We start from the raw sequence: 24,113 nt of genomic DNA, 5'->3' as shown, positions 1-24,113 counted from the left end.
AAACATGTGATGAACTCTCCAATAGGTGTTCCCGTTTCTGTTTTGCTGGGGGGTTTTTTGTCTTGCAGCAGCCGGGGTAGAGAGAGTCATGAGCCACAACTGGACCCTATGTGGTTCTCTATAAAAAGCTTAATACCACCTCCTTTCTTAATGAAATATTCCCCTGTCCCATCTTAGCTTGGCTATAGTTTTGTTTTGTTACAGACGTTCATAAGCACCCAAACATGCCCACATTACTGATTACTGACTTACACATGCTCTTTCACACATAAATATGCTTTCTGTCCATATGGCAAACTCGCCTTTGTTAAAGTCTACCAATTGATTTTTACACTGTACAGACAGAAATGGAAGGAACTGTTACATAGAAAACTAGGAAAATGTACATCAAAATGTATATAACTGCAAAACAAGTATTTAAAAATGAAAATAATATCCCCCTATAGAGGCCAGGTGGAATAAAAAACTGTGCTAATCAAGCAAAAGGCTGCTCCTGGCTAAAGTAGGTAAACGGAAATGGACAAATGGGAGTCAGGAAACCAAACAATGTGAAATCTGAGACTGTTGTGCCCAGAGACCGGTCCCCACTATGACATCTCGGATCAAGCTGTTGCACTCAGCGGGCGGACATTGTTCTGAGCTGACGAGGAGAGGTGGACTCTGTGTTTGTAACTTTGATGCTTATTGCTCACACACAGTCACAGCTGACGGACAGTGTTTCCAAGATGTTTAACATTTGATATAAAGATGCGTTTTGCTGCCGTTTACAATTACCCTGACTCAAATTCTAAAGATGCTCTACGTGTTAATGTATATTTGCATATCAATAACTGTATATATCGTCTGTAATATATGTGGCATGAAGGAGTTTATGAACTTTCATTTTGTCATGCAATCCTGTGTTGTAAAATGACAAATTACCTTGTACCTCTTGTACCTTTTAAAAGACATTAAAATGTTCCCTAAAGCTGCAGGGAACTACAGATAAGGGTATTTATTCTTTACAGATTTCTCACAGGGAATTCACCTTTTAGAATTACACAGTCATTTAGTCCACTGTTGATATAAAAATCTTTATTTATGCAGTGCCTTATTTGTATGTTGTGTTTCCTGTTTCATAATTAGTCACCTCTGGCTACCCTAAAAAATGTTGTCTGAAATTCACTAAATGTGACCTTACTGTTAGCCTTTCTTTGCTGCAAACCTAATTTACATTTCTGACACCCACATCCTTTTAATACAATTCTGTTTTTAATACATTACGCCACACTTGTATTTGACTTTGTTTTCATCAGGAAAAAGAAATAAAAGGGTTTTTACTGTATTACACTTTACAAGCCTTCAATATTTGTCTTGCATTTTAACACTTTCCTCTCTGTGGCGAGCACTGAAGCCCTCAGTGAACCACAGCTGGATCATCAAGCGCCCATAACCTTTTATCCAACCTCTGTTAAACCATAACGTGACCTGCTCTAATCTATAAATACAAGACACACAAAAACTTTGACCTTCGATGTGAATTTATATAGCCCTTTCAGAGCTGTATTGGGCATGGCTATATTTTGACATCAGACACTGACAGCATTATTCTAGTGAGGCAGTTCAGTGATTTAGCAGCAACAGTCACTCCTCATAGCAGGAGCAGCCGTCTTTGCATTTGACTGCATGGCAAATCAACCCTGCATGCTGCATACAGACAGAGATCTGACCCAGCTACTCACTGGACTGTGTGTGCTAGAGGAGAGAGAGAGGAAGGAGAGAGAGAGAGAGAGAGAAAGAGATGGGGGGGGGGGGGGAGAGAACAGAGAAGCGGCGATGAGGATGAAGATAACGAGAGCAGAGTGTGCAGGAGATGGGAATGAGGGCAGAGTCAGGTGGGGAAGTGTAAAGAATGAATTTGAGGGATCAAAACGGAAGGGGGAAGTATAAGAACGTGCCACAGAGACAAAGCAAAGGAGGATGGGAGAGTGTGAGCGAAAGACAGTCGAGAGGAGAGAGAGAGACGGGAGAGAGTGTTGGAGAAGAGATGAAGTATGGAGAGATGGTGACTCACTCCAGTGGTGGTAAAGCTCTGATTTATTCTCTCTGTCTTTTCTGGGTCATATACTGTGGGTGTATGAGGGTCTCTATTAGCACTTGGCCGCTTGGAGCAGAGGCTTAACCAACTTTAACTTTAACACTGACTGTCTTTCAGAGAAACACTGTAAACTGTCAAACTGAGATCAAGGTGCACATCCCAAAAAAAAAAAAAACCCTGCAAAAGATCAGCTGATATGCTGCCCACCATGGCAGATGATATGTTAGGTAAAAAACAATACACACTATGTATAAGTATAATTAATCAACTGAAATAAAACTAGAGGACTTACCCGATGACGACAATGACGAAATCCAGCATGTTCCAACCATTTCGCACGTACGCATTCTGGTGCATCACCAAACCGTAAGCGATAATCTTCAGAAAGGTCTCGATTGTGAAAATGATGAGGAAGGCATACTCAACTGTTTCCTGCAGACACGCAGAAAAAAGACAAACAAAGCTCTTTAACGGGGACAACATCTGATTGATTATCAGGCAACAGCAGGAGCATGGTATTAATAAAGAGTGTTGAGCGGACAACACACACACTTGAAGTGAACAGTTCAATCCAATGCTGTAGTATTGAGAAATGTGTGAATTTAGTTTTCATTTTCTGTATGTAGTTTTTCACATTTACAAAGAGGTTTTATCTAAACCAGGCCATACAATAATAGTACAGCAACAATCATACCCCAATCACTGTTGTCGGATAAAAAATATGTTTAATGTGTGCACACCTTCTTCGAGGCTTGAACAGGCAGCAAGAGGTTTCTGTAGTATGAGAGGTTTGCCAACACAGAACACTTGTGTCAATCACAGTGGTTGTAGTGGGTTTAATAAGTGGATTCGTACCATTACAGTTAAAAATACTTAAAGCAGAGACTGTTGCTTACTACTGTCCTGTCACTGGAATAGGTTTCTGAGTTCAGAAATACCTTCAATATAAATCACTTTTAAATTCACATATTGGTGCCACGTTATTCCTTTATTTCACATCTTGTTCCCTTGTACCTATACCGTGTGTGTGCACCAGTGTGTACTGTACTGGTGGACAATTAGTACAAAAAAATGACACAGTAGAGAGGGAAAGAATATGCTGTACATTGCAGGCCATGACTTAAAACATTGCCTTTTGATTCATCCATGACAAAATATATGTTGTATTTTTATGAATATATTATAATGTTATCAATAAACTAAAGCAAGAAACAAATTAAAAAGGTGCATGCTGTAACACAACTGCCAGTCACTGTGATGGCTGCGATTAGTAAAGTAAATCAACTCATGAGATGTTTTTGGATTAGTTACTCATTCTTGTTGAACCACAGCAAAGGAGAATGACTATACAGTAGAGTTCAACAGCATAAACATGTTGCTATTCTTCAACATTAGAAAGTGCAATCAAACCAAAAGGTAAAAATCCAGGTGTACTGCATGTTGAACCACATTGTAACCAGAGCAGCAAAATCTCACCTTGACCTTGTTCTGATCTGGCTCTCACATTGTCCAATACTTGTCTCGGCACATATTCACAGAACACTGTGAGACCTGTGACAATATATATAAACCTTTTTCTTAGTTTTCATCCAGTATCATCTTAAGACTGGGCCACAAGCTGTTTGACTTTATGATTAAAGCCAAACCAAATGTGCAAGGCCTTCAAAAGCTTGAACATTTTGCAAGTGAACACACCACATAACCTAAACTGGATGTACAGCTGACCACTGACGTGCCCGGACCATCTGAACAACTATGTTACGGTGTGTGCTGTGTCAGACTTGTTGTGTCTCGTTTTCGTTTCCTTGTTGTTTCTCCCTACCTGTTCCCTCCTCCTTTCCCCTCACCTGCTCCTTTCCCAGTGTGTGCGCTCGTAGGCGTGATGTTGCCGCTGCAGCAGAGAGTTGAGATGACTTGATGAATCACCTGTGCTTCATCAACTGCCACTAAATAATTATGATCTTCTCTTCACTCCGGTGCCAGATTGTGCCGTCTCTACCGGTGACTCTCCACGATCAATCAGTGTAGTATCTTGTGTTTTTTTGATCTCGTGTGTGAATTTGTGGATGTCTGTGTTTTTGACGCTACTTTTTGCGTGGTTTCACGTGCAGATATCTCCGGTGTCTCTCTGCTCAGCTCTCTGCTCCGTGCCTTCTCTAGCTCACCTGTGTTGCCAGCTTCTTCTCGTGAGATAACCAGCAAGATTGCTCATCCCTGGCACTCATCACCACCTGCTCACCACCTGCCTGCCCTCCTCTTCGTCATTCATCTTTGTTGTTGAAATAAACCCCTTTCACTTAACACAAAACCGCGTGCCTCTGCGTCTGGGTCTGCCAGTAACAAAACATTAAAAACTAGTCAATATTCTGTGCTTGTAATCCAAAAAGAAGAAAAAAAAAATCCTGTTCCTACTTGCTTTGAATATGAATTAATAATATGTAAGATTAGAATAAATTGCACAAGCTTTCTCAGCCAGTAATCTTTTGAAACTCAGCATTGTGCCTGTGTAAGAAAAATTATATACAGTAGTCTAGGTTTTTCTTGTACTTATCTGTATATGTTTATTTTTATTCTATATTTGTTGATTTCACAATGGCTCTGACAATGTTAAAGTCTGTTTTCAATGTCAAGAAAGCTCCATTGAGTTTCAGAAAATGGCATGGAATGGGTGAAAACAGTGAAAGAACCAGTCTGAGACCTCTCCCTCACTGATGCATGAATATATCTGAAAATGGTTAAAGAAAAAAGGGGCTAGTACACTTTGAACAAAATGACTGTTTTTAGAGGGCATGTGGAGATTAGACCCAGTGATGTAACTCAGCAGTGCGCCTTTCTCAGGTTGTTTCAAAGACAGGCGGGACACAGGAACAACCAAGCCATCAGGTCGAGGTCGACTGGAAGTGAAGCGGACAGCAGAGGCACACGTAGCTGTGTGAAGGTGGTGTGTGCATGTTAGTGCAGTGAAATGTGTGAGATGCTGGAGGTTGAACACACCAAAGGGTGAGTCAGCTGTTCAGGACAGTCCTGGGACCTCCCGGGAGATATGCAACCAGAGAGAGGCCCTCTTCATCCTTTATGCATGAGGCAGGTCAACGAAAAACCCTGCACACAGGCTGGTATTCGTAATATCTGTCTGTCAACACAACATTCATTTAACTTTTCACTTGGGATGCCCACAGGATTTTTTTTTAGCACACAATACAGACAAAAGCAAAGAGCTACACATACATATATAACATCACATGCTGTACATAATAACCTCTTCCGCCTGAGGGAGTCCTCAATCTCCTGCTCTGTGTTCTCTGCGGACACCATAAATGCAGGAGCACAGAGGGCTGTGGGGCTCGTTTTCCCAGCAGTTTACTGCAAATTGTGAGAACCACTTAGCCCACAATAAGAGACATGGGCCGCTTTGTTCGTGAAGTAAAAGGTTGAGTTAAGCTTAAGGCTGCTGCCTCTATAACAGAGCAAGTTCGACCCAGAGGGACCGGAGGGAACAGGGCAATTCAGACGCGGACACAAGGAAAGTGACGGCGAGACAAGTGAACCATTTAAGAGACTTTTACAAAGCAAAAGGACCAAGTGCTGCTACTGCTGCGGTAAGACAGGGCTTCGGTTAATGAGTACAAATAAAGATTTACATGTCGCCAAAGACCTATCAAACAAGTACCCTGATGTGGACATATTTTCTATGTGAACTTAGATTTAAGTTTATATGTGTATGTTTCTCTTGAATTGTGTACAGCACGCATACATGACACAAATTAGTAACAGTGGAGGATCTTAAAAGCCTCTCGACTCTAAACTACTTTCTTTCCTTCTTTTAAATGTGTTCCATTCGTTTATTTTCAATACTTTTTTGTTCATTGTTCCTTGTTTCTATTTGGGCTTTACAATCTGTTGACCTTTACTAACTGTAGAAAATCCTTCAGTGTTATACTACTGGGTTAAAAGTTCTAGCATCCGCTTTAATCCCTTTTCCATTAATGGTTTTCACTTTGTGTCCTTTACTACATCCTTGTGTTTATTTCAGTATACAAAGAGGAAATTCATGCTCCTATCAGGAAAACAATCTGCAGTGTCGAAATATTCTGGAATTCGGAGAAAAGACGAGCCAACAGACATATAGAGCATCAACAAACGTCAAAAGTTCTTGCAGACTAAAGTTCAACGGTGCGGTTCTGTAGGGAGATGCAGTGACTAACGTTTACATGTCATTTGTTAAGTCACGAGTGGAGGAAAACTACACTAATCCATGCATTTTAAAAATGTCATCCCAGCTAGCAATTTATTGTTCTTAAAACGTTTTGAGAATGTTACCGAGAATGTTCTTGTAATGTTTTCAGCGGGAAGTTCCCAGAATGTTCGAGGATAACATTCTATAAAAACATTCTAAAAATGTTTTGTGATAACCTCCTTAAAATGTTCAGTGACAACATTGCTTGAACGTTATGCCCTAATGTTCCTGAAAACGTTCTCAGCGGGAAGTTTTCTTTAAGTTCCCAGAATGTTCAAGGATAACGTTCTCTAAAAACATTCCAAAAATGTTTTGAGATAACCTCCTTAAAATGTTCAGTGACAACCCTGCTTGAACGTTATGCCCTAATGTTCTTGAAAACGTTCTCAGCAGGAAGTTTTCTTTAAATGGACTTGCATTTATATAGCACTTTTTCTAGTACTCAAAGCACTTCACAGTACTTGCCACATTCATATACTGATGGAGGAGGCTGCCATGCAATGTGCCAACTGCACATCAGGAGCAATTTGGGGTTCAGTATCTTTCTCAAGGACACTTCAACACGCAGCTCAACCCAGCCCGGGGGAGCCGGCATTTGAACCGGCAACCAGACGACCTGCTCTACTCGCTAGCTGAGCTACAGCCGCCCCAAATATCTCGTTCTAAGTTCCCAGAATGTTTGAGGATAACGTTCTCTAAAAAATTCTAAAAATGTTTTGTGATAACCTCCTTAAAATGTTCAGGGACAACATTGCTTGAACGTTATGCCCTAATGTAAGCTAAAACAAGGGTTAGGGTCAAGTTTTTTCAATTGCACTTTCCCCACTAGACATTCTGCTAGAACCAAAAAATTCCCCAGACATGTGCACTTTAAACCTAAACTTTAACATTAACTTTTTGGCTACAACAATAATGTAAAACGTACTGTAAAACACTTGTGTTGATCTGACATTGTCATGAATTTATCTCCAATTTTTTTACCCAGATTGTCCATACTGGCATTTTACATGCATATTACATGTCTTTCAATCCCAGGAGAGGGATCCAACTCTGTTGCTCTTCCTGAGGTTTCCTCCATTGCTCACCCTGTCGGAAATCCGTCCCATGTAGCCTATGTTGTAGAATATATTGTAAAGCCCCTTGGGGCAATTTTTTGATTTGTGATATTGGGCTATAAAATGATTTGTTTGATTTTACCTGAATATCCTTGACTCATTGATTGTGATTGCTTGTGATTGTCACAAGTTAGAATCCATTCATTTATCCATTACAATTGGATGTTCTCACCAATTTAAAGGTAGGCCTACTAGGCCTATGTGTAAGAATCAGAATGACACTGATGGCCATTAGGGCAACTGCAGACAGCGACCTTGCACAGGAGCAAGCAGCCAGTGGCCAGACAGCATGGATCTGGCATTAGGTGCTTTGTAGCTGATAAAGTCATTTGCAAACAGCAACCTGGCCAATTTATCAGCCCTGGGACGGCTGGGAGTCTGGATGGATTAGCGATGTCATTGTGGTGTGTTTGGTCGTGTCTTGGCTTGCATTGGCTAAGGTAACTTAGCCTGCTTCCCGGGAGTTGGCATGGGTTTATGACATTTTATTTAAAAAAGTTCTGTCACCTGTTATCTAAGGACTTAAAAACATCCCCAAAACATTTTCAAAATGTTGCTTTGAGAATGTTCTTCCTTTGTTAACATATCACATTACAGAAACGTTTCATAAAAAAACATTCTGTAATCTGAAGCCTTAATAACATCCATAAAAGATCTTGTGAATGTTGCAGTGAGAATGTTATTCCTGTGTGATCATGTAATATCGTGGGAATTATTTATAAAACAATGTCCCTGAAACATCCTCAGAATGTTGCAGTGAGAATGTTATTCCTTTGTGAACATGTAATATTGTGGGAATTATTTATAAAACAATATCCCCAAAACATCCTCAGAGTGTTGCAGTGAGAATGTTATTCCTTTGTGAACATGTCATATTGTGGGAATTATTTATAAAAAAAATGTCCCCAAAACATCCTCAGAATGTTGAAGTGAGAATGTTATTCCTTTGTGAACATATCACAATACAGAAACATTCTATAAAAAAAAGTTCTGTAATCTGAGGCCTTAATTACATCCCCAAAAAATCCCAAGAATGTTACACCTAAAACATCCTTCCTTTGTTAACATATCATATTTCAGGAACGTTTTAGGATGTTCTTTTCTGTGATCTGAGGTATCAAAGCATTTTCCGTGTGTTGCTTTGAGAATGTTTTTCCTTTGTTATCACATAACATCGTGGGAACATTTTATAAAAAACATGCTGAAATCTGAGGCTTTAATAACATCCTGAAAACATTTTCCGCATGTTGCTTTGACAATGTTCTTCCGTTGATATTGTGTAACATTGTGGGAATGTTTTATTAAAAAACTTTCGGTAATTGGAGGCCTTAAAGACATGCTGAACTCTGAAAACAGAGTGTTGCTTTGAGAATATTTTCCTTTGTTATCATCTAACATTGTGGGAATGTTTTAAAGAAGAACATTCTATAATCTGTTAACTGAACAACGTCACCAAAACATTCTCAGAATGTTGCAGACAAAATGTTCTACCTTTGTTAACATATCACATCACAGGAATGTTGTAGAAAAAATGTTTTGTGAACTGAGGCCTTAATAACATCCCAAAAACATTTTCCAAGTGTTACTTACAGAATGTTCTTCCTTTGTTGTCATTTAAAATCGTCGGAATGTTTTATAAAAAAAATGTGATATAATCTGAGGCCCTAAAAGCATCCTGAAAACATTTTCTAAATGTTGCTTTCGTAATGTTTTCATGTAACATTCTCTGAATGTTTTATAGAAGAACATTCTATAATATGTTACGTCACCAACATCCCCAAAACATCCTGAGACTGATACAGCTAAAACTTCCTTCCTTTGTTAACATATCACATTACAAGAACGTCTTAGAAAAATGTTCTGGGATTGTAGGCCTTAATAATATTCTGAAAACATTTTCCATATGTCGCTTTGAAAATGTTCTTCCTTTGTTATCGTAAAACATTGTGGGAAAGTTTTATAATAAACGTTCTGTAATTGGAGGCCTTAAAATCATGCCAAAAACATTTTCTAAATGTTGCCTTAAGAATGTTCTTCCTTTGCTATTTTGTAACATTATGGGAATGTTTTACAGAAGAACATTATATAATCTGTTACTTCAACAACGTCATCAAAACATCTTCAGAATGTTGCACTAAAACATTCTTCTTTTCTTAACATTTAACGTTATAGGAACATTAATTGAAATGAATTTGAACATCCTTAAAATGTTCTTTGAATATTAGATAAAAACGTTTTTTTTTAAAACATAATAAGAACTTGTAGGGAATGTTAGCCAATGTTGTGGGAACATTCCCTGCTAGCTGGGATAGCTAACAATGGTGAATGGCAAAAAATACTATTCAACTTGACATGTGTCATGTGCATCGAAGTAATCTTACTTTGCTGGTCACAATTATTCATGTGTTGTTATTTCTTTATGACCAAAAGCAGAAGTGAAAGTGGTGGCAGCTACTTCTGTAACTGATTGTGTTACAAATCAAATCATAAATTATATTGTTACAAACATTGTGATATCTGCAAATATTGTATTGTTGTCCACAGAATCGGTATCATACAGTTAAACTATCTGAAACTAGTGATTTACATCCCTGCTCAATTGCATTTATTAAAATGACTTTTGATTGATCTGCCATATTTTTGTTAGATTGACATTATTAAAGTATGTGTTTATTACCACCATTGACTGATATATTACTGACTGTATATCTACATACAATCCCGCCTGATCAAAGAGAAAGGTATGATTTCCTTTTGTGTGGTCCACAGCAGTAATTAAGTAATAATTGAAAAGATACTTAGCCCAGCTTGTAATACAGCATGTGACAGCAGCTTTTCCAAGGCACGGAATTTATGCAAATTGCCACTTCCTGGTTTGTGAAAAGCGTGTTAAATATAACAGCAAACCATTCGCTCTCAATTAACCAGCAATTTATCCAATCATCAGCATGTTCGACTGCAGAAGCAGGAATAGAAAGATAGAGGAAGAGACAGAGAGAAAGAGAGTGAGGAGAGAGGCCGTTGGGGATGACCATAAATATCTCTGACTCATCTTAGTTTATTTGTGCTGTAAAGAGAGTCACCGTAGTATGTTTCCTTTTCTCATATAGTTCACGCATATCATCAGCGACTAACATGCTTTATACATCACAACATGATACTTAATGCACTCACGCACACACATGATTGCTTCCTAAAATGCGTGCTAACTGCACATAATAAAAGCAGGAAAACCACATGTTCCTCCTCAACCCCCACAGCTTTACAGACCCTCCTTTTGCCACGGGATGAGTGTTCATGTCTACAGGCACGACTCAGCTCATCTCACACACTCACAGGGCTCAGATCACCATATGACAAAGGATGCTAACCCGCTGAACCATGCACTCTTCTACATAACTCGCCATATGATCGAGCCATGCAGACTGAGGTGATGTGAACCTATTAAGGATTCAGGAGGGCCTGTGTGCAAACGTCAGGAGGCTCTGTGCATCCTCCTCCAGACTACACACAGAAAATCACCAATTCAATTTTGTGCATGCACACTAATAAAGAGTGGAAATGGAGTCTTAACATTACAATAAAACAGCGTGACTTGCAATTATAGCATCATTGCATGCATTATCATTTTTCATCTAAGTAGAGCTGTTTTTAAAAGCCCAGCCTCCTGAAGTGAGACAAATGATTCAACAAGATAAGGCATCTTAATTAAAAGCTTAAGAGGTGTTGGCAGTATTTTTACGTCACCTGCACAGAGCCAGGAAAGGTTTCAACTAGTCTTTGTGTTAAGCTAAGCTATGTGGCTACTGGTATTAGCTTCACATTTGGCCTACATCCATGAAAGTGATATCAATCCTTTCAAAAAACCCAGCAAAATAAAAGCATTCACATATTGTCGAAGATGTTTCTTTTATAGTGAGATGCAGAAAAAAACCCCACAAAGCCTGGAGATAAAATTTCATTGAGGGGAGAATGACGGGTGAAGTTACAGTTTATTCATATCAGGGGCTGCCAAAAACCTTTCTGTTGGAGGGCCAAAACCCGAAATTTAACAGTGGACCCCTGGGGCTTAAAGCAAACACGTAATGTCTGAATATGCACATTTTGATTTTAGGCAAGCCCTGGGACAAACAAATAAAAAAAGATCAGATCGATTTTAAAATGTTTTTAAGTTTTCTCTCTTGTGTTTATAACATAATCAATACATGGATCTCTTTTTTTCTATACCAGGATAATGTTTCAAAGTTCCTTACATTTTTTTCCAATTGCCTCTTGAGGCTCCCGTAAATTCACAAGACAGTTCAAATGCCAGAATTCTTGCTGAATGTGTTCTATAATGTGTCAGCGATTATGGAAAAAATCGAACATATTCCAAGAGCATTTTTTCCTCACAAAATTAAAATGGCGTAAACAATGATTTATATCTGGCAAATACCTGAAGGCCTATTCAAACCTCATGGCTGGCAAGACTAGGCAGTACTGATTTAGACACAGCTTCAAAAATGAAACATGATCATCTAGAATATGATGTAAACTAACCAAAATGTATAATTGAATCCTGCATAGACTGCATGACTGAACCTTACTGAGTCTAAGCTTTATCATTTCAAATTCACCAGGAGACACCAAGTCATTCAGCCGTAACTTACTGTGCAGTAAACTACATTAAGAAGAACCAGATAAGCATGTTTGCCTTAATCTGCTTGATCCTCAGAGACACAAACAAACATGATACAAAGAGACATATAAAAATTAATCTTGAAACCACAAACAACATCAAGAAAATACTAAGAGCACAGCCAGGATGCCAGCTTACAAAGGTCTCATGTACCAATGAATTAGTCAACCAGGCACTGCAGTCAAACTGACTGAAGGTCTGTAATAAATCTCAATATTTTACGTTAAGTAGTGACAGCAAGAAGACTTTGGAAGGAGGCCTAAGGTCATAAAATATCTCCATATTCCATTACTGGCATGAGGTTGAAATGGCTGAAAATGGAAAATGGAAATGATTTATTATAGAGGTTTCTTTTTAATGATTGTTGTGTGCTCGCTTGTCAAAGTGATATATTAAGTAAATTTTCAGTGTAATGATGTACGTTTAGAAGGTTAGGCTTTTACATCAAATTTGAGTCTTCCTCCAGTTTTGAGAGAAATTTGCTCAAGATGGCAAATATCTGCCAGACACCATGACATAAACAGTACGTTACAGCCTGTAATTTAAAGCGTTGCCCCTTTGTTCTGTGTTAAATGTTGATTTTCTTTAACATCTGGGAGTCCAGTCACTTCAAAGGTAAAAAGAAACTCATTCAGTTGTCCTACTTATAGAGTATGGAACAACATTGTTTAAGCAGAACAGCAAAATCTCACCTTGACCTCATTCTGATCTGGTTTTCACACTGTCCAACACTTGTCTCAGCACATATTCACAGAACACTGTAAGAACTATGACTATATGGGAAACCTTGACTACGGTAGATAGTATCTGAGAGGTATCTCAGTGTGAGAGATGACAAAAAGAGTATTTTTATCTAGTGCCATGCAACATCATTAAGTGAGGACAACACAGGTGAATAGGATAATTTCTTTTTAACTAATATAGGTCCCTGCGAAACTTCCCTAGTCAGCAGCCTACATTAAGTTTCCTGAAACTTTATATTTAAGGATATACAATGCAGGATCTTCCTAATAAAAACCACTTCAAAATAATCCCTCTAAATCATTTTGAGATCTGTAATAAATCCCAACGCTTATGTTGAGAAGCGAAGGCATGAAGACATTGGGAGGAAGCCTGTGGCCATAAATTATCTCCATATTCTATTACTGGCATGACGGTGAAACATAAAAGAGTTAATGCAAAATGGAAATGATTAACTACAGCACTTCTTTTTTCTTTTTAGTAGGACCTGACCTGACACTTGTAACAAAGAACAGTAACAGAATATATGTAAGGGATAATGCCCGACGAGGTGTCCATAAACAGAAGTTAATGGACGACGCGGAGGCCTAAGAACCGTCCGACGCGCAGTCCATTAACTTATGTTTATGGACACCTCGAAGGGCATTATCCCGCTTATGCCATGGTCACTTGCCAAAGAAAAGAAATTTGGACTATTAATTTACATTTTCATGCATTTTACAATCAAAATATAAAGTTTTTCACAAGCCATAACTTAGTTTCCCTGGTAACGCCTGAGGGTTTGACTAATACCTGGAACAGTCATTAATCTCCCGTAAGATTCTTATGCAACGGAAGCGGTGTTCACTCCTCTAGTAAATAGGACGGACCATAGATACGACTTGGCAACGGGAGATATTCTAGTCCGCACAGCCATGAGCCAGAAAGCTAACGCTATGCTAGCAAGATTCAAAGTCAATAACATTGCATACGGTTGACAAACAGTAAATATAATTTGACAGTATGCTAGCTAACACGATTAGCTAACTAACCAGTCATGTCATTGTCCCCAAATCAATAGCAAGATGTTCACGAACAAATGACCGGCCGTGTGTAACGTTACTGTGGCCGCAGCCTGAAGTAGAGAGCTGAACAGCGTATTCGCGTAGCAGTAAGTTTAGAGGGGAAGTGAACTTTCTGCAGCTTGTGTGTTACAGTCGCCACCCTGTGGTGTTCAGAGGATAAGACACTGAAGGACTGACAGACTGCACTCAGTGCTGGAAATAAAATATTAAGATTTGATACGCCAGTTAGCGCATTAATTTACAGCGGTGAACAGTCAATTTGACTGGAACTACTTAGTAGGTGTCCATATATCAGGGGTTAATGGACACCCTGCAGCCAATCAGAATCGAGTATTCCCCCAGACCATGGTATAATACAATTTAACAATAAACGTTATGGTCTAAAACGACACCAATGCACTACAACATTAGACTTATAAGGAACTCAAGAATTAGGGAACTGCCAACACTGCCGATACTGCCAATACCGATATCTGTAAAAAGGCCAATATCAGCCGAAAATCTTGGCCACCCAATACATCAGTACAACATCAGGCTCTACCTTTTAGGTTTTTGGCTTTACACAGTAACAGTATAGTGTAGTATCATATCATGTGGTTTAAACTTGTGAAAGTGACCAGTGCAAATATTGAGCAATTTCGAAAGATTGGGCTGTGACACACATAATGTTTCTGTCTCTAGTTTTGAGAGAGAGCAGGTCAAAATGGCAAATATCTACCAGAAACCATTACATAAACTGTGTATATGTTAGTGCTGCAGCTTACGATTACTTTCATTATCGAGCAATCATTTTATCAATCATTCATTTAGTCAATTTGTTAAACTCATTGCAGTTGACCAAAGCCAAAATTAACACCCTAAACCTTTGTGGTATCGCAATCCAACAGTCAAAAAGTCAAAGTTTTAGTGTTGTCACGATACTGGAAATTCTAACTTACATACAAGACCTTGAAAATGGTTGATAATTCATATCATGTTTGATGCCATGAGGAAAAACTGAGGGGATAACATTTTAGACTTTTATTGAAAAATAAATATAGCAAGGACAAAAGCTACTTCTTGTGAATCAATTATCTGAAAAAAGCACTGAAACCCTTTCAAAATATTCAAGGACAAAGAAAGAAACAACATTCATCTGAGAAGCTAGAACCAGAAAATGTTTCCATTCAAGTGTTTCATCTAGATTTATTTACTGTCAAACAACTCATTAATAAATTCACTAATATATTTTCTGTATATATATGAATTTTCTACCTTCTACATAGTGCTGGCTATGAAATGTATTTCTGATCACAAGACCACCTGAGTGGAACTACATGTGCATGTGAAGAAACCAGCATCTGAGTGTGTGGCGGTGAGCCCACAGTTACATGAGTCAGAGTGACATCATCCATGTTTGCGACCAGAGCGCTTACAAGCAAACACAACAAACTACGGGCAATAAAAACCAATGTCAACACAAGCCATATGTAGAACAATAGAGCGTACACATGCTACACGTACACAGCAGCGAGACATCATATCAGCCAATACACGCACTTTAACTTTCAACCAAGTTAAACTGTCAGCCATTGGACAGTCTGAGAGCCGATATCACAGAAATGTTATAATGTCATTTTGCATCTGATTCTGCACATACTGAGCCGACATATATTCTGTAGGACTTCCCACATCTCCCTCTCTGCTACATCTCCCTCCCCCATGCTCGCTCCATCTCCTGCTATTTCTCTTCCCTTCCCCTGTCTGTATGGATCAGTCAGTGCCATCCAGCCAAGCCAGGGGGGGCTGAGGGCAGCCAACATTTAGTGCATTTTCACCGCCTACTCCTGCAGGTTTGCACAGTAAATAAGTGTGCTTGAGTGTGCGTTCTATATCGGGATGCCTGTTCAAGTGTGTGTTATGCATACGGTTTGTGTTTATCTTTTGCATCTTTGAATAAGGCCTGCTGCATCACCAGCTGTTCCTACGTACAGTAATTTCACATTTTATCGCAGGTTATTTATAATTCCCTGCTGTTTCTCCTCAGGACATAGTAGATTGTGTATAGAAATTAAACCTTTTGTCTCTACATTGGTTTTTTATTGCTCAGATGTGTTTAATACTTAACTACTGAATAAATCCAGCGATGAAATGATAACTGCGTTGCTAAAATGCATTCAATTGAACCCAGCAGCTATGATACGAAAAACATAACGTACTGCACATCTGCTCTTATGCCCTGTTCTTAATCGCTCTATAGAGCTGAGCCCGTGTCATGGTATGTACAGCACACAAATGCATCCTTGTGTGTAGCGCATGTATATACACAACTTTATGCGCATGTGTGTATAAGTGTGTATATGAGAAGCACTGTGGGGGCGGGCAGGAGTTTTGTGAGGATGTTGGATGTCACTCTGCCAAGGAAAACACTTCAAGTGCAGGTCATCTTAAGTATACCCACACTACCATGTGAAAGTCTCCACAAAGAAAAGAAAAACATCACGCTGAACGCATGTTGCATAAGCTCCGTGATGTAGTACCAAGGTTTTTCCAAAGTTACACTATCGACATGGGAGTGAAAACCAATGTGGTCGCTAAATTGAGTTTGTCAAAGACTGAAGCTGTCAGGCTCCAAAGAGTTTAGCTTCAGACAACACAGTGTAGCCTCACTACTGGTAACACAATTTTTAAAAGCAGTCATGTTTGATACACCTGAGTAGAGCAGACATGAGTCCGTCAGCCTTTACTATTCAATTTGCTGTGGTTGTGAAGTGGTTTTAAAGTTTAGAGCTCATTAGATAAATCCTCAATGCTTCTCTTAATGTTGTTCATTTGTTCTCTGGTTTGGTCCCCAGCTTTTCCAGTCGACATTTGAAATTGTCCTTGGGCAACATACAGACCTCCAAATTGCTCTAAGTGACTTGCATGGTAGCCCACCAGTGTAAGAATGGGTGAATGTTGATTTGTTTTGCTAAGTGCTTTGAGTGGTCGGTAAGACCAGAAAAGCATCATATACATGCAGACCATTCTACCATTAACAACATACTGTTTCAGTGTGGACATAAATGTTGTGCATGCATAACAGGACATGCAATGTCAAGTAACGCAGACTAACTGACATCATGCCACAACATTTTTGCTGCATGATATGAAAGCAAAACTCGCAGGGTTCTCATTCACCCATAACTAATCTAGAAGAGAAATCTGTCTAATTTAGTCCAATTTAAGGGTTCTTGGGTGACATGCAGGCTCTGCATGCACATTGAACTACCGATCATAGTCATTCTTGATCAATTTATCAAACAACGCTGGGCCTACTTTAGTTCTTTGATGAAATGGAAAATCACTCAAATCACTGTGATATATGCATGATGATAAATTCTTTCCAAATAGAGCTTTTCAAGTTGTATTTTTTTTATTGTGCAACATATATCAACACAAAAATTCATCTGTACTCATGTAAAAAATTTTAACACTGTGACCTGAATGCTGCAACATCTGATGGGGACTGAGGTATGTATTCTCATTTATATTCTCAGCTCACACACACCTTTCTCTCTAACACATATAGTCCAAAAAATAAAGCAAACTACAAATATAAAGACCTATGGTCCACCCCCTCCATTTCTCTGCGTGCCTGTAAACATGTGAGTGCTCCTACTATAGGTACAGTAAATCTATAAGATCTCATATGAGTGCCTACAGATGTGTTCACGTAAGGGAGCACATATGACATACAGTGGCTGCCATGGAATCCAAAACAATGGCTGAACTCAGGAAATTAAAGAAAAATCTCAAAAGCCAACCAATCACCTCGGCTCTTGAGTTTCATTAAAATCTTTTCTGTGTAGTTCTTGGCTCAAGCAGGTACTGGACAAGGCTATGTTTAAGTCAAGTATTTAAATAAAGAAGTACTGGGTTGTACTGACTTCATGCAGCATTTACAGTATCTGTGCTGATGTGAGAAGACAAAAACTTAAAATGTAAAGGTGTCCTCATCACTCCGTCTGGGTTTGCAGCCTCACTTGTTCAGCACTTCACATTTTGATTTGGTGTCAACCTCAGTTATCATGCCTCGCATGTTAAATTCATCTCTCTCATCCTGTCGAGTTCAGTCTCCCTCACACACACACACACATACACACACACACACACACGCACACACACACACAAAGATAGACAGACACACATTGGGAAAGTCAGCCAAGTAAGAGCACAAATAAGTATTTAAATGGAACAATTTGATCCGTTTCACATCAGCAGTCTGTAGGAGATTTATTATGCAACTCTACTATCATTACCGTAGTGCTGTATTTGATACATACTTTAATATAATAATATATGTTTAGCACCAAACAAAAGACAAGAGCAGAAGAACCCTTGGAGTCTAGTTTTCTGTCAGCGCTCAGTCACTGTGGTGTTCAGTAAATCTAACAGCAAAACTTCAACAACAAATCTTCAATATGAACTGACTGAATCACGATTGTCACCAAATGAATCAGTACCTATAAGCAGGAGCGCTCCCCTGATTGGTGAATAAGAGTGACGTTGTCAGGTCAGCAGCGCTGCACAGAATGTTCCTTCCTCATTAAAAGCCTAATAAAACACTGTGGAAGCCAGAAAAACAATCTTAACTGGGTGCTAAATAAAAGGCTGCCATGCTGGTCTATTAGCAAAACAGACCAGGAAACAAAAGTGGTAAAAAGTGATTCGTTATTTCCCCCTCTATGGTGTTAAATCTGTGTGCTTCACTTTCATTTTTGTCAATAGCACATGAGAATCTGAAGACAAACCAAAATCAAACTCAAAATGTAACAACGTGTTTGCATTCATACACTATTAAAGATTGAGAGCCTTACGCAGCCTGGAGCACCCAATTACCACTTACAATAGCTTACAATCACAATATAATGCATCATAAAAATGTTAATGTATTACAACTTTGAGAAATGTAATACGACATAGTGAGTGACCAGCGACATCATCATAAAATGATTCAAAATATACGATTGTTCTTCAGCAATCTGAATATTCATGATTGCTTACAAGAACAGACACACTATAATGAATCTAAAGTATGCTTTTAATGCATCATTATCAAAATGATTGCTATAAAGCATTATGAATATTCATGCGCGCTTATTATTGAGGTTATACAGCGCTATAGGTGCATTATAACACATTACAAGTATATTCATAATGTGTTACAATGCATAAACATATGCTTCATAGAAAGTGTTACCAGTTTTGCTGCCATTCAGGAGCAATACAGCTCTCCTGAATCTTGTGTGGATTTGATGTTACGTCAAATTTTGTCCGAATCTGCAATTATGTCAACTGGAGAATGTCTTGACGTAACATTTACATTACTGAAATTAACTACATTAAAAGTATTAGCTGGACAAAATAACAGAGTGTGAGGAAAGTAATGTCTTAGTCTCAAGTAACGAGCCTGAGAATAAAAAATAATTATTTCATAATGGCATGTTGTTCCCCTTTAAGACAGCCTGTTTGACGCATGCACTTTGAACACGCTCGGCTGTTGTACTTCATCATGGCTGCATTTTCGCACACAATCCACACGAAGCTCTGACTCCCTCTTTACGCTCCCTTTCTCTGCGTCTCCTTCACTCACTCACACACACACACACACACACACACGCACACACACACACACACACACAAACAAACAAACAAACAAACAAACACAGTCACACTTACGCACACGTGCAGGAATACACATTCAGGATAACGAGCAGGGACAGTGCTTGTGTGAGGCACAAATGAGCAGTTACGTTAAGTGACTAAACACATACTTCTACCATCATCTCTATGGGAGTCCACAGTCCAGACGTTGCTGCTTGTGCCCACCATTACACACACACACACACACACACAGAGACAACTTCTTCATCAGTCACACACGTACACATTAGCACTCTTATTTAAACATGCAGCCAAAACACTGGCACATGAAGCTTAGCCGCACTCCTCAAATGGAAATACATGTCATCACCTCCCACAGTGTAGACTCGAACCACAGAGTATGAATGAATGAATGAATGAATGAATAAATAATTCATTTTCATGTCTGGTCACATACATGACTCATTCCTTAATGGAAGTATTCAGACTTACACACTAACTTAAAACAGATCAAAGATCCCGGCATATTAGTTAGCCCACCATCATCTAGAAGCACAATACATCAACATTGCAACAAAAGCGTCATCCAACACAATAGACCTCCCCCGAATAAAAACATTCCAGGTGATAAAAAAGAACAGATACACAAACACAAGCAAACAAAACATAATTAGGATTCCTACAGAGAAACAAGGACTGTGGAAACATCAACATCCAAAACCTTCCATTCTGTGGCTGTACAACATGCACTGTTAAACTGGCACAGAGCCCTAGGAGAGCTACATGAGGTAAATGCTGCAGTATAAGATAGATGTATCATATGCGTTTGCCTTTAATTCCTATTTTATGTGTTAACTCCTTTCTCCATCCACTTTATAAGCCATTAGCTAACACTACGATGTCAGCGAGTCTTCCTGGGGTCTGACGCAGAAATCCCACGTTTTAATATACAATTATTTACATTATATACATTCAGATAACACATTTCTTAAAAGGTCCACCATCAAGTAATCCACAAGCAAGTTCAGTCATCTCGTGTCTTCACACATCAATGCAATAACTCGGAAAACATCAGTATTCGATACTATGTTCAACACCACAGGGACACAACATTGATGGCATACAATGTTTTTTTGGATTTGAATAAAAAGATAAACATAACAAGGCGAGCAACACTCCTTGTTAAACACAACAGCATCCACAGTCCTGTCAATTGAAACTCTACTCTTTGATATTCCTCACGTCTGATAGCTGTGAGAGGGATTATCTTATCTTGACTGCCTAACTGTGACAACTTGCATTAACTTCACTTAACTATTTCATTTCAAGAGGTATCCCAGACTGGCCTGTCTGGTCAGTTAGTTGTTTGTCTCTGATGTACACTACTGGGTCATTTAAGACAATTGTGAAGAAGATCTGAAGACTGGATTTAAATCTGTTCCCTGCAGGAGAGACTTTCAGTGTTTTTGAAAAACATTTGTGCACACTGACCAACGCAGGGCTAATCTAACCTGTTGACACTCTTAAGACAACAAGACACTACCTGCATAAATAGGCAGAAAAAAGCCAGGAGGATGATATTATGGAGGCACTGACAAAATGATTGATTATGTTATAGATGTCAGCCCAAAAAAAGGAAAACTTTGCTGTATTGTGCCTCTGATGAACTTTGACAAGAACCACTTCAATCTGCTAGATGCCTCTGAGTGGCTGGTTGTCACACTGGAGCACTTGGTGACTGTGATTGGCTGCGAGTAACTATGATGGTTGTTGGTACATATCTACATCATCAATGACTTCTGGTTTGCTGGTGATTGCTCATGTTGTGGTGCTTAATTTGTGCATTTCAAGCCTATAACAGTAGGTATGTATGTATTAACCACACTTTGCTTTGACAATGCTTTTGTCTTGTGTGACTCGCCTGAGAGTTCATGGAAGTCGGTTTTAAATTGTGCATGTGTAAACTGACTGTCAATGGAAGCTTTAGGGGATAGCTGATGATATATCTGTGTGATGAGTTAATCTGCGAAGTATTTGAACCTGTGACAGAATCTTCTGCTGCCTGCTGGCCCCACAGATGGTGCTGATGAACTATAGCCAACATACCTTGAACACAGGAGTGTGCCACAAAGCTAAGCATTATTCAATATGAAATGAATTTAAATGAGTGTTGCAGCACAGGAACAATGTTTAATGTGCACTGACGGCCATATATACCAAGACAGGAGTGTGATATGTGTGACTTTTTGTTGTTCTTGTATATTAACTTCTCAATAAAAAAAGAGTCATCTTGCCAAGGTTTTGCAAAAATGGACCCAAAAGCAGCATGCTCAGGGGCAAGCATATAACAGAAAAAAAAAGAAAGAAATTATTTGCAAATAAAAAGCAGTGTAACACAGGCAAAAAAGGCAGGTAAAACACGAGAGGAAGACAGAACCAAGGAACAGACCAGAAACACAACAATGCATCAATGTGTGAAGAAAACAGACAAACCAACAAAGAGTGATGGGAAAACACAGGCTTACAGTCCATCTATGTAGTGTCGGAATGATAGAAAAAAATGTGTATTTTTGTACTGGGAAAATTCAGCTGAACTCATAAAGCTGGTACAAGAGTTGCAGAGTTAACACCATATGATGCTAAAAGAGGGCCTTGGTAAACATTGGTTGTATTGAGACATTCATATTATGCTTACATGATCAATTTCCTTTGCTTTGTGTTGTTTAAACACTCTGAGCGACAAAATGCATAACATCGTCCATGCTGTTCCCACATTACGACTTGACACACATGAACACCACAAACTTGGAAGATCAACTTCCCGACTCAGGAAGTGGGATCATCCAAAGAGCACATGAACACATCATTAAATACACAGGGAGAGACTAAAAAATAGAACACAGGTGAGCAGGGAAACAGACCAAGGCAGGAAGTGGAAGGTAAAACATGACACATGAGGGTAAACTTTCAAGATAAAACAGGAAATCACAAAACTAATTCTAAGGACTACGACAACTATCCCAAAAGAGGTTTGATAAGTATTTACTCTGAGAAATAGCAGCACTTTAATATAGATGTGCAGAAAAGCAAATGAAAATGAACTCACTGTAACTGTTTCAATAGTCGTCTCAATACAAGAGCTGTGCTGTCTGTCTGATAGTGTGTCATTAAAGAAACACAGCAACATTAGATCACATTACTGAGAGAAGACAAGCGTGCAGCTGTCATTACTGTAAACAAGCTGCACTTGTTCATCTTAAACAAGCGGGACAGTCAACAATGACAATCTCTCGCTACCCTTCACCTCTTGCTGTATGAACAACTTATTTCTTGGGCTCGTTGTGATACCAAATGTCAACATCAAAATCGTTTTTGGTCAGATTCAAAATAATAAGGTACTCATCTTGTAAGTCCGTCCGTCTTCCTGCAATCCTAATATATTTTTTTAAATCATTCATGTGTGAAAAATATTTAACAATCTGATTCATATTTTAAAAAATGCTGACATCCTCAGTTGTAACAGCATTTAAATGTGAACCTGATTCAGAACTGAGTTCACTGCTGGCAGCAAAACAACCTCTCAATAGGTTTGTGAGCGGACATTTCAGTCTTTACATGTTTGTGTCCTTTTGTCCCCAGTAAAATAAATAGCTCTGCGGCTCCAGAGTTACGCAATGACAGTGGTACAGGCAAACACTACATGATACCAGACGCAGTTTGTTGCGCGTTGCCTTACGAAGGATGAGACGTATGAATCATATTCACCATGAAAAGGTCATTGTTTTGCTCAGCTACCTTCAGCAGGAGCTGCCTGGGGTGTTGAGTCTCAGATAGATAAGTCAGAAATGACCTTAAAGCAAAGGCAGGACGGTTGCAGACTATTTGTCTGTCCCTTTGACAAGGTGGGTGTGGAGGAGACACAGTCACGTGCAGTCTTGTTAGTGCTCCTTACTATCGCAGTGAAAATGACTAAACAAAGAAAGAGAAAGAAAAGGAGAGGAATGAAAGAAAAGACTCGGAGATCCTGACAGGATTTGTTATCTTACGCGTGTAAATGCACCTACTCGCTACATCCTTTCCCTCACTTGTGCCTCCTGGTGGAAGCAGGACCCCAATCTTTTGCCCTGTGTTCTGCCTGAGGAGGAAATTGCTTTCTATTTATAATGAGCTGCTGCATTTAACCAAGCTTTACTAACAAGACGGGCAGACTCGTGCTATTAAGGCCTCTGTGACTTTGCAGCATTGCTTCACAGCAGCTCTGCAGCACCTAGGCCCTGTGTGCACGCCATGTGGCACAAGCAAGCACACAGATCCAGGTCTCTTTACCTCTCAGGAGTTCATGTTAACTGACAATGCGTTAAGTGAACTGTCTGCATGCACAGGTTTAGAAGTCAGCTCATTGTATCGCATGGTTTCAGTGTCTCTTTGTGTTGAAAGTTACACCCCATCTGAATGTGTCACTGGGTAAAAAAAAACCTGCTCGCAATCCAGTGATATAATTTGATCCTTGCTTTACACATCAGGCCTCTCAGCAACCCACCTCAGGTTTCATATCAGCCCTCGGTCTACCTGTGAG

At 39.2% G+C, this 24,113-nt stretch overlaps 1 protein-coding gene across 16 annotated transcripts in view; it reads right to left on the bottom strand.

Moving 5' to 3' along the window:
* The window catches only part of cacna1da (calcium channel, voltage-dependent, L type, alpha 1D subunit, a), a 78,349-nt gene that overhangs the window by 44,655 nt on the left and 9,581 nt on the right, over positions 1-24,113 (bottom strand). For all 16 annotated transcript variants that reach the window (XM_030418749.1, XM_030418751.1, XM_030418747.1 and 13 more), the window contains one exon: positions 2,370-2,509. In XM_030418749.1, coding sequence (XP_030274609.1) covers positions 2,370-2,509 — 140 coding nt within the window. The remainder of the gene's footprint in view (positions 1-2,369; positions 2,510-24,113) is intronic.

The sequence above is a fragment of the Sparus aurata genome, chromosome 6 (assembly GCF_900880675.1).
Source record: "Sparus aurata chromosome 6, fSpaAur1.1, whole genome shotgun sequence".
NCBI lineage: Eukaryota > Metazoa > Chordata > Actinopteri > Spariformes > Sparidae > Sparus > Sparus aurata.
This window is presented reverse-complemented; position numbering and strand designations above follow the sequence as displayed.